Source organism: Mastomys coucha, unplaced genomic scaffold (genome assembly GCF_008632895.1).
Source record: "Mastomys coucha isolate ucsf_1 unplaced genomic scaffold, UCSF_Mcou_1 pScaffold21, whole genome shotgun sequence".
Taxonomy (NCBI): Eukaryota; Metazoa; Chordata; class Mammalia; order Rodentia; family Muridae; genus Mastomys; species Mastomys coucha.
The window spans coordinates 79,218,694-79,230,279 of record NW_022196904.1 but is presented as its reverse complement, the minus strand read 5'-3'; the positions used below and the strand labels follow the sequence as shown (position 1 = coordinate 79,230,279).

General features: G+C 41.3%; 1 protein-coding gene across 17 annotated transcripts in view; it reads right to left on the bottom strand.

The window, feature by feature from the left end:
- The window catches only part of Sytl2 (synaptotagmin like 2), a 147,235-nt gene that overhangs the window by 54,670 nt on the left and 80,979 nt on the right, over positions 1-11,586 (bottom strand). For all 17 annotated transcript variants that reach the window (XM_031387318.1, XM_031387317.1, XM_031387319.1 and 14 more), the window contains one exon: positions 3,072-3,223. In XM_031387318.1, the coding sequence (XP_031243178.1) occupies positions 3,072-3,223 (152 nt within the window). The remainder of the gene's footprint in view (positions 1-3,071; positions 3,224-11,586) is intronic.

Genomic DNA, 11,586 nt, shown 5'->3' with positions numbered 1-11,586 from the left:
CTTGTACAAAGCTCAAGTCCAAGTTGATCAAGGACCTCCACATAAAACCAGATACACTGAAACTAATATAAAATAAAGTGAGGAAGAGCCTTGAGCACATAGGCACAGGGGAAGTTTTCCTGAACAGAACACCAATTGCTTATACTCTAAGATCAAGAATTGACAAATGGGACCTCATAAAATTACAAAGTTTCTGTAAGGCAAAAGACACTGTTAATAGGACAAAATGGCAACTAACAAACTGGGAAAAGATCTTTACCAATCCTATATCTGATAGAGGGCTAATATCCAATATATACAAAGAACTCAAGAAGTTAGACTCCAGAGAACCAAATAACTCTATTAAAAAATGGGGTACAGAGCTAAACAAAGAATGCTCAACTGACGAATACCAAATGGCTGAGAAGCACCTAAAGAAATGCTTAACATCCTTAGTCATCAGGGAAATGCAAATCGAAACAACCCTGAAATTCCACCGCACACCAGTTAGAATGGCTAGGATAAAAATCTCAGGTGAAAGCAGATGTTGGCGAGGTTGTGGAGAAAGAGGAATACTCCTTCATTGCTGATGGGATTGAAAGCTGGTACAACCACTCTGGAAATCGGTTTGGCAGTTCCTCTGGAAATTGGACATAGTACTACCAGAGGACCCAGCTATACCACTCCTGGGCATATACCCAGAAGATGCTCCAACATGTAATAAGGACACATGCTTCACTATGTTATAGCAGCCTTATTTATAATAACCTGAAACTGGAAACAACCCAGATGTCCCTCAACAGAGGAATGGATACAGAAAATGTGGTACATCTACACAATGGAATACTACTCAGTGATTAAAAACAATGAATTTATGAAATTCTTAGGGAAATGGATGGATCTGGAGAATATCATCCTGAGTGAGGTAACCCAATCACAAAAGAACACACATGGTATGCACTCTCTGATAAGTAGATATTAGCCCAGAAGAACGAAATACACAAAGTACAATCCACAAACCACAAGAAACTCAAGAAGAAGGAAGACCAAAGTATGGATATTTCATTCCTTCTTAAAAGGGGGAACAAAATACCTATGGAAGGATTTTCAGAGACAAACTATGGAGCAGAGACTGAAGGAAAGACAATCCAGAGACTGCTTCACCTGGGAATCCTTCCCATATTCAAATCATCAAATCCAGACACTATTGTGGATGCCAGCAAGTGCTGGCCAATATAGGAGCCTGATACAGCTGTCTCTGGAGAGGCTCTGACAGTATCTGACTAATACAGAAGTAGACACTCACAGCCATCCATTGAACTGAGCACAGGGTCCTCAATGAAGGAGCTAGAGAAAGGACCCAAGGAGCTGAAGGGCTTGCAGCCCCTTAGGATGAACAACAATATGAACTAACTAGTACCCTCAGAGCTCTCAGGGACTAAACCACCAACCAAAGAGTACACATGGTGGGACTAATGGCTCCAGCAGCATATGTATAGAAAAGGATGGCCTAGTTGGCCATCCAGGGCAGCAGAGGCCCTTGGCCCTGTGAAGGTTCTATGCCCCAGTTTAGTGGAATGCCAGGGCCAGGAAGTGGGAGAGGGTGGGTTGTGAGCAGGGGGAGACGGGAGGAAACAGGTTTTTATTTTATTTTATTTTATTTTATTTTTATTTTTATTTTTTTTTTGGAGGGGAAACTGGGAAAGGAGCTATCATATGACATGTAAATAAAGAAAATATCTAATAAAAATATATAACATTAAAAAATAAAATAAAAAGGACTTCATAAAACTCTAAACCTTCTATAATGTAAAATACAACCTTTTTCAAACAGCCTACTGAAAAGCAAATGATTTTTCATAACTTCACATCTGACAGATGACTACTATCCAATATGTAAAAAGAACTCAAAGAGCTAGATATCAAAAAATGAACAATCCACTTAAAAGTATGGTGCATATCTAAATAGAGATTTTTAAATCAGATAACTGAGAAGGACAAGAAACACCAAAAGAAATGTTCAACAACCTTAGACATCAGTAAAAAGCAAATCAAAATGACTTTGGGATTCCATTGTATACTTATTAAAATGGTTGAAACCAATATTTCATGTGAAAGCTCATACTGGTAAGATTGTAGAGCAACTGGAATATTCCTCCTGTACTGTTAGAAGTACAAACTTGTACAGGTACTATGGAAATTAATATTCCAGTTCCTCAAAAAGTTGGAAATCAATCTACCTCAAGATTCAGCTATACCACTTTTGGTCATATAGTTCAAGGATGCTTCATCCTACCATAAGGACAGTTTCTCTACCATATTTGTTGCTGTTCTATGCATAATATCCAGAAACTAGAAAAAATGGTTTTCAATAGAATAATGTATTTAAAAATAAATGTGCTATGTTTTGCTTATAAATGCATTTAGTCATTAAATAAGTTTAAAAAAAGAAAAAAGAAAAAGTATACATACCTTACAAAATTGTTCCTACAGTTAAAAATGGATAATTAACATTCATTATATATTAAATTCCTTAAAGATGTTATTTTTCTTTGTTGATAAGCTAGACCTAGAGGTTTACAATGATTGATCTGGAGTTAAATAAAAACTACTTAGATAGAAATTTGATATATTTGGACTGATTAAAGAAGAATCATATTCATATCATCAAGTATGAAGCCTGATATTGTTCGCACATGTACATGCACACATACAGCGATATATATACACACATGCATATGCACACACACATGCACATACAAACACACACACACAACCAAAGAAAGACATGCACATTCCTCATAATTCCCAAGCACCAACTAGACCATCCTTTTCTATACATATGCTGCTGGAGCCATTAGTCCCACCATGTGTACTCTTTGGTTGGTGGTACCCAAACAGTTGTCTTCCTCTACAGCCAATTACTTAGCCCTGCCATCATCCATCCAATTTCAAGGCAAGAGGATCTTGACTGAGAAGGCCATACCCTATGCAAAGCATAGCCATGATTGAGTTCCTTCAGCAGATTTCAGTGAAGAGTCTCACACCCTTCCCCACCCTCCTTCCTAAACAAATGTCAGCTGTGACCTTACCTACTGCTGGGAGCCTCTTCCTTCTCATGGATGCTCTGATGATGTCAGCACCATGGATTTTGTCCCTGTGTCTTTTTGCCTTAGCTTCATAAAACCACTGGCCGCTCATATTCTTTAGTTGTTGGTCATCCTTAATTTTTTCAGGCAAATGTCTGCAAAGGGAAAAGAACTTTACTTGTCTGAGAACATACAGTGAATAAGCAAGTTCACTGTGATACTGTGTGAAGAAATTTGTAAATATGCAGGCAAAATGAAGATCTTCCTAATTTATGTGCCACAAACTTCCAAGATGACTTACAAATAAATGTTCTGCTTTGAATAAAAAACTCATCAGGAATGTCAAGCACTTTTTAAAAAGGATTTTATTGTTATGTGTATGAATGTTTTGTGTGTAAATAAATGCACAATGGACATGTATTGCCCAAAGATGCTGGAAGAGGATATCAGGTCCCCCTAGAACTAGAGCCACAGAGAGTTGTGAGTTGTAGGTGCTGGGATTTGAAACCAAGTACTCCGCAAGAGCAGCAGGCGCTCTGAACTGTTCTGCCTGACATTTCTCAAGAGCACAATCACTTCTTAGTTGTAGTCTTCTCTATTCAAATGGGCACACTTGAGAGGAATGATGGAGAAATGGAGAGGAATGATGGAGCATCCCTGGCCATTTTCCTCACCTGTCTAATGGGGAAAATATTCCATCTCATAGGGTTTCCCTGAGAATTGTGTTTAAATACATAACCTATCTCTGCACATGCTAAGGGCCTATTAAGCATTCATTGGACAACTAGTGTGTGATGACCAGCTCCCTGGCTCTTCCCCTCTCAGTGAAATGTGTTTCTCAGAGACTAGCCTGGAAGCCTGGAAGGGGAGAGGCATGATGTTCTGTATGCTGAGGCAGGCTACACTGAGGAGGTATAGGCAAGTCCCATCAGTACAGAGACTGCTTTTAAAGGTTCCATAATCATTCATGCTCACCAAACAACTAAAATCTAAATAGCAAACTAACTAGTGCCATCCTAAAGCATCTCTAATTTGTGGGAAATGACTGTTCTTATCAAAGAGTCTTTTAACCTTCACATCCTTCTGGTCAATAAAATGAGATTTCCAAATCTATCTCTTTGTCCTCTTAGATATACACTCAGTAAAATCCAATAAAAGTCCCCTGAGAAACTTAGAACTCCCGAAAAACAATGTGTTGCAAAAATCCAAGTGGGTTCATTCAAGCTTAGATGTTCCTTGTCTATGTGCAAGTCTGTCCTAGCTGGGTAATGTGAATGGGGATTATAATGGCTGGGCTGGGGATGAGGACTACATACAGGCACAGGTGGAAATGGGGAAGGAGCTGGAGGGGTGGTTACCCTGGTCTGGCAAGGATACCTCCTCTTTTTTAAGTATGCTTCAAGGAAGTGGTTCTTTGTCTACCAAATATAAACTTTCCTCTGGAATTGCCTCTTTTGATCACCCGGGAAGAAGTGATTCTTCTCCAAGCATGCTCATCACATTCCTTAGTCACACACTGTCACAACAGCCTTTCTACAAATCCTGCCGGGGACAGCATCATTAGTTCCCAGGCCTGAGCCACCAAAAGATCAAGTGCTTCTGATAGTTGCTCATTGCCCAAAGCTCTTGGCCAAGCAGATAGCCCCTGCTGGGCTGCTGGAGGTAGTTCTTAATGTTTCTCCTTCCAGCAGGACCACAGTTCTGTCTAATTAAAGAAGGAAAAAAAAATCCATCTCTCCATGGTCAGACTGGGCTCTTGGAAGGAGGGCCTTCATTCCATATATATTTGCTTAATGTCTTAAACACCATGTGTTGGCAGAGGGGTAAGGATGTCATATGAGGCCATTGACCTCCTGGCTTCAGACTGACTTTTTGGATTTATTTCCCAGAAGATACTCCCAAGTCCCAGTTGCCAGCACACTCAACTTCTTGTTCCTGATCCTACTCTTCCGTTATCTGTAGGAATTAGTGGTAGAAACGTCTGACTGAGACTATAGGCTCTGAAGGCTCTCTCAAACAGGACCAAAGCCTAGTTTGAATTCCACCTAAACATGACAATGGACAGAGTAGAGAACCATCCTACTTTTCAGTCTCCTTGCTTGTAAAGATGGGGAGGATAAGACCTGCTCTTGAAGACTTTTGAGATAATTTATTGGCATGCTTGCTTGGACGTACTTAGCAGTGCCCAGCTCTTGTAAAGAGGATGATGACCTCTGGATGTCTTTTCGTGGCTTCTTTGTCCAGCACACTCCTGCTGGTGCTTCTGCAAACCCAGCCTGAGCACCAAAAAGACACACTGCCCTTTTCTTTGTTCCCACAATACCTCCCTTCTTCATTAACACAGTATTCCTAGGCTCTGCTTAGACATCTTTTTCACCTAGTCAGCTGTGGAGGCTACAAGCTCCTTAAAGACAAGGCTTGCATCCTTATCATCATTGATAGTCCTACCATGAAGCACAGAGACTGGCACTAGCCAGTAACTGTTTGCTGAGTAAGTCATTGAACAATTAAGTACTCAACAGCCACAATGGTCTGAATAAGAAAAGATATAAATGAAGATCCCATCACTGCCAAGTTTCAGGGGACCAGAGGCCACCATAGTGGCAGAGTTTCTGATTAGGTAGGACTACTCATCGCTCCTCAGAACAGGAAGAAACACACCACGACACATGGTAACCTGTTGGTAGACCACAAACCCTCACAGCAGCAACTCCCAGTTTCTCTTCATGAGATTGTTTTTGCTAACCAAAAAGTACTTTGCAATAGAACCTTTGGAGGTCTTTGCAGCCTTGGTCTCCTCTCATCTTAATAACTGGCTGCAAGGCCCTAGTCTATGCACAAATGGCACAGAGACTCTGTGAGTCATGCCCTCAGAGACACATGGCCCCAGAAGCAGTTAGTCAGCATTGTGGTAAGGACAGGGTTTCTGGCTCTTTTGTTGGAAAGTGGTAAAACAATGAGAATTCTTTCAAATTTAGTGAGGGCTGCTTTTGCATTTTCTAAGATGATCATTGCTGCAGGTTTTAATAGTCTCTGGGTTTTTTTTTCCTTCTATCTTGGTCACGTGTAATATTCTGAAGATGACTCCCTATGTGTAATATCAGAACTAAGTTCATAAAGATTTCAGTCATTTGAATAACCCCATTGGGTTGTACCAACATCTTCTCTTCTAATAGCTCTGGTATTTTTCCTTTCTTCTGAAATGTAATTGAATGAGCCACATTAGCCCAGGACTTTCTGATTGCTGTACAATCTAGCTGAGGAAGGAAAGGGTAGATTTCTTGGAACTAACACTGCTTCTGCTTACAACCCTCTCTATACATGCACATTAGCATAAAGAAGATGCCCACTGGTGGGTAGCTGGGTGGAAGAACATCACTCAGCCCAGAAAGGCCACTGTCCTGTCAGCCTTGCAGAGCAAGCATCCAGTTGATTTTGTCAGCTGAAAAGTACTTTGCAATAGAGTCTTTGGAGGTCTTTGCAACCTTGGTCTCCTCTCATCTTAGTAACCAGCTGCAAGGCCATGGTGTACACACAAACAGCACAGGCTATGTGAATCACTCCAGTGCACAGGCCCCCATGCTTCCATTAACTTCCACACAGTCTGCTTGTACAAGCATGTCATCTCATCTCACTCTTTCTGTCTCCCAACCCACCCACCCCCAATATATTCTGGGAAAGATGATAAGATTCTGTGACTTTAAAATGACCCCGTTTTCTAAATGAGATGATTCAAGTTCAGAGAAGTTAAAAGTCTTGCCGAGGTAGCACAGGGTCAGATGAGAAGTTAGCTAGACTCTCGCCTCTCCTGCATTGCCTGGGCAAGCCTAGCAAGATTTTGGATTCTAGGGCAGTTGTCATACTTTATTCTTTCTACCGAGGGATTCATGCACTGACAGAGAGTCTGGAAATCAACAGACCTAGAAAGAAAGTGAATTGAAACATCCCTTAAAATGATAAGTAATACATTCTGGAGGGGTGGGATGTGGACACACCACAGATCCCCACCATCTGCTGAGGTTCAGCACAGAGTGGGAAAGCTCACGGGCTTTACTGGTGGATCAACAAGGCTGTCATCTTACAGGCTGTCTCTTCCACTCTGTTTTCCCATTTGTGGAAGGGGGTTGGATTACACCATTCTGAGAACAAAAAAGAAATGCCTGCGAAATTCCCTGAACGCCACAGCCCCCAGGATTTTCTTTCATGGAAAACAGAAGTCCTGGAAGCTAATTCTTCAATGAGAACTCTTTTTTTTTTTTTAATTTTCTTTATTTACATGTAAAGAGAACTCTTTTTACTTAAAAAGAAGCAATGTCCTAAAGAAGCAGCTGAGAATCATAAGATGTGGTGGCGGTTAAGATGGAATCTACTGAAAAAAAAAAAAACAAAACAAAACCTATATCTGTAGATGTGGTTGTATGCATGTGGGGGTCAGGACGTGCTGCTGGCGTGGTGTTCAGACAGATACATGCAGCAATTTCCTGCTGGCAGGGTGACGCAAAGCACAGGAAACGCCACCTCGGCAGTGTGTCATTTTCAAACCATAAAAGTCTAAAATTACACATGTGTGTGTGTAGTAATGTTCCCCTCAAGCGCAGAAGAGTCAGACAGGGAGGCAGAGCGGAAGAGAAAAGCGTCTATCTTGATATCTGCTTCTCTGTTAGCCTATCAAACACTCAGAAGTTGGGAACACAAAATGACAGTAACTTGAGCCCAATGCTTGTGACTGAAGTAGAAATAGCACAGAAGGCAGATGTGCATCAAGAGTAACCTGGAGCTGTTGCCTTCCCATGTGCAACCCAGAGACCTTGCGAGGATATTCTCCTGGGACCGGGTTCATATTGTACCACTAACAGCTGAGGTGGTTTAGGAACTGGGTGTGTCTCCTGCATGATATTCATCTTTAGCATCCATTAAATCAGCATGGAAGGCAACACATGGCCTATGTCATCCCCCACAGTGTCTTGCATGGATTTGGCTATGAACACTTCAAAGCAGTAGATGTATGAAATGTGGCAAACCAGCTTCAATAAGAATATAAACCTTGTCTCTAGCCCTACTGACAAGGATTCTGAATCAGTGCCTAGCCTTGTAGACGACAATGCAAGAGCCCTCCACTGACATCCTCACGCCTATGGGATGGCTGTATTACAGATGCCATAAAGAATTAGCATATGAAAGCCATTCACAACTGGAATCTCAGCACATAAGGAGGAGCTGAGATGGAAGGAGCACCCCAATTTGACTACACCACTATCGGACTACACAATGAGGAATGGGAAGGGACAAAAGAGGTGGCTCAGTGAGAAAATCACTTTCCACACAAATATGGGTAACTGGCCTAAATCCTCAAAACCAACATAAAGCTGATTACAGAAGCACACATCTGTAAGTCCTATATTTCTATAGTAAGATGGGAGATAAAGACAGGAGAGTCACTCATAGGACACCATCCTGATGGCTTTAGTGATGAACAACAAGAGACTGTATCTTAACATATATGCAAGTGGTGGGCCATTACCCAAGGGTTTTCTCTGGCCTATACATGTATATCATCTCTCTCTCTCTCTCTCTCTCTCTCTCTCTCTCTCTCTCTCTCTCTCTCTCTCACACACACACACACACACACACACACACACACACACACACGTGTACACATACCCTACACACTTCCAGAAGACATATTAATGGCAGGCTTACTTTTCTAATGATACTAACTATAATTAACATATTACTGCTTTTTCTTAGACAGCAAGGAGAACTGAAGCTGTAAAATCATATTAGGAGAAAAAACTTTAAATTTTTAAGTTTCCAATCAATAATCCTCTAAATGGAGGATTTAAATAAAGTCTATGGGATGGTAAATTCCTTAAAGGTCACATCTTCAACCACATTGAAATACCATTCACATCACTCTCAAAGGAAGGGTCTTCATTTATAAGATATGTAATTAAATTTTACTGTATTAAAAATAGTTGAGACTTTGGGAAGTAATTCCCTGGTAAGGAATCAAACTATTACCCAGCAGCCTCTGTGATTTTTTGAGAGGTTCAAGCTGTGTGAAAGAGGAATCAAATGTCCCTGTCATCTTTGCATGCCAGGAAGAGGAAGAAGCATTTTTTAAAAGTCAGGACCTGGTCATTCTCAGTCTGAGTTGAGGCTCGGAAGGGAGGTAAAGTGACTTGCTCTAACGAACCACAGGTGGTGAGATTTGACTCCAAGATCCCTGTGTCATTGTTGAACTCTCATTGTTCAGTTCTGGAGGAAAATTTTCAGTGGGCAGCATAAGACATAATGTGCTGGATCAAGATCATGGCTTTGCCACTGAGCAGTTGTGTGATCCTGGTAACTCATTTCCCTTCTCCCTGCTTTGACCATCCTGCCTGTCTGTACAATGGCTGAAGAAGATCAATAACAAGTCTTGCCAGAGCTATCTAGCTATAACTGACCAAAGAGGAAAGATAAATTCTGAAGGATTAAAAGGAGCTGTTAAGCCAAAGTCCAAGGTGGATCATTTTCAGAATTCAGAGACCAGGTCGTGGCCCAGGAATGGGAGGGATTCAGAACCATCTTTACAAGTCCCTTTGGCCCAAAAGCAAATTGGTTGCAGAGCAAGAATCTTCTTGTGTGAAATACATCAAATAAGCCCTTTCAGAAATATGCATACTCCTGTGACCATCCGCCTTTTCCGGTGCATACTATCTCTATCCCTAAGGTCCTGCCCTTGCCCCTGCCCATGGTCAAGAAACTCTTGGTGCCTACTTAGAAAGATACCCAGGAAGTGTTAGTAGCTAGGGCTGGCACAAGAATTTTTGCCACCTCTAAGCTCCTTCCTACTTACAACAGCAATAAAACATCAGTGCCAGAAACCCTCAAAAACCTGCCTGGCCCCTCTAGAACAGCAGACCCAAGGAAAGTCTGCCAAAGAACACATGGCACGAACTTGGAGGCTGTGGCTTAACCGAGCTTTGTTCCTAAGTGTATGGTCCAGTCCTTGCTTTGCCAAAGCTTAAGGTTGTTACAGGAAACAGGAGCATGAAGTTCAGCAAAGGGTGTGTGAACTGTGGATGGCTCATTAACACTCTTTATGGGGAGACCCCACAAAGTGTTGTAAGTGACATAGGAGAAAGCATGGTCCCATTCTCATGGTCACAGCTCCATGTCAGCTTCGTATCATGACTGAAACCCCCTTCTCCACTGGCACGTCTCAGGAGAAGAAACAGTAGAGATGAGGATTTGATTTTCACTTCATGACACCTACTAGTTAGGCAAGTCACCCACCCACATAGTAAATTTCCGCATGCAGTCAGCTGGAGTTATCATAGCCCTCTCCATTGCTTGATTCCACAAAAGAGTACAAAATCATGAGAGGTGCAGAGCATATTAAGCCACTTATAACTTGATAGAACTGTTATTTTTTTTACTATCCTTAGTAGCAATAATTAGGTATGTTATCATGCTTGAATTGAGTCATTTTGTAAAGCATTCATGTTTAATCAAATAAGTCCATCATTTGTAGTCCTGATGTTCCAGAAATAAGCACATGGCTAATTATTCATTCTGGAGAACTGGAATGGGAACCAGTAAGCTAATACTGCTAACTAAAATTCAGGAACCCCTTCACTGCTCTCAAAGCCCATGACTGCAGAGATAGCAGGTTGCAGGACTCAGAACCTAGAAGGAGTAGTGAAGAATTAAGTCTAGTCATTCAGCAGCATGCTCTAATGTTCTTTTTACGATGGAGATGAATGAACATGGTAGAAATGTTGACAGGGAATATTTGGGTTCAAATCAAAAAGGGTAATAGGTCACATTGGTACTTTCTTTGAAGGATCCAAGTCAAATGCAAACTTGACCTGTTTGGAGAGCACTTTTAATTTTGCTCTTAAAGCCAATCCTAGCAATTTTGGAAGTATTCGGAAATATGAACTACTTATTTTTTAAAATCCAGGACAGACTAGATTATATAACAACACTGTTTCAATCATTCTCCTTTCCCCTACTCCATCCCATCCTCCCTCTCACTCTCCCTCGATCACTCTCTCTGACACATACACACACACACACACACACACACACACACACACACACCAAACAAAGCACTAAACTACATTTCTTCTTTTCTGTATTTATTTTTTTCTTTATTTCTTATATGTGGTATTGGTGTGTGTGTGTGTACGCGTGTGCACATGTATGTGTGTGTGTGTGTGTGTGTGTGTGTGTGTGTGTGCGCATGCAGGAACATATGGAGACCAGAGGTTGACAAAAGGTACTCATCCTCATTTCTTCTCCATCTTATGTTTATTCAAACAGGGTCTCTCACTACACCTGGAACCCACCCATTCAGATGGACTAGCTAGCCAGTAAGCCTCAGACATCATCAATATCTGTCTCCCCAGCAACGGGATTATAGATACATGTGGCCATGCCTAGCAGGTCATTTATGCTTAAGTGGCAAACACTTAACTTGACTGAACTATCTCTCCAGCATCTTTTCTGTTTGTTTGGGTTTTTCTTT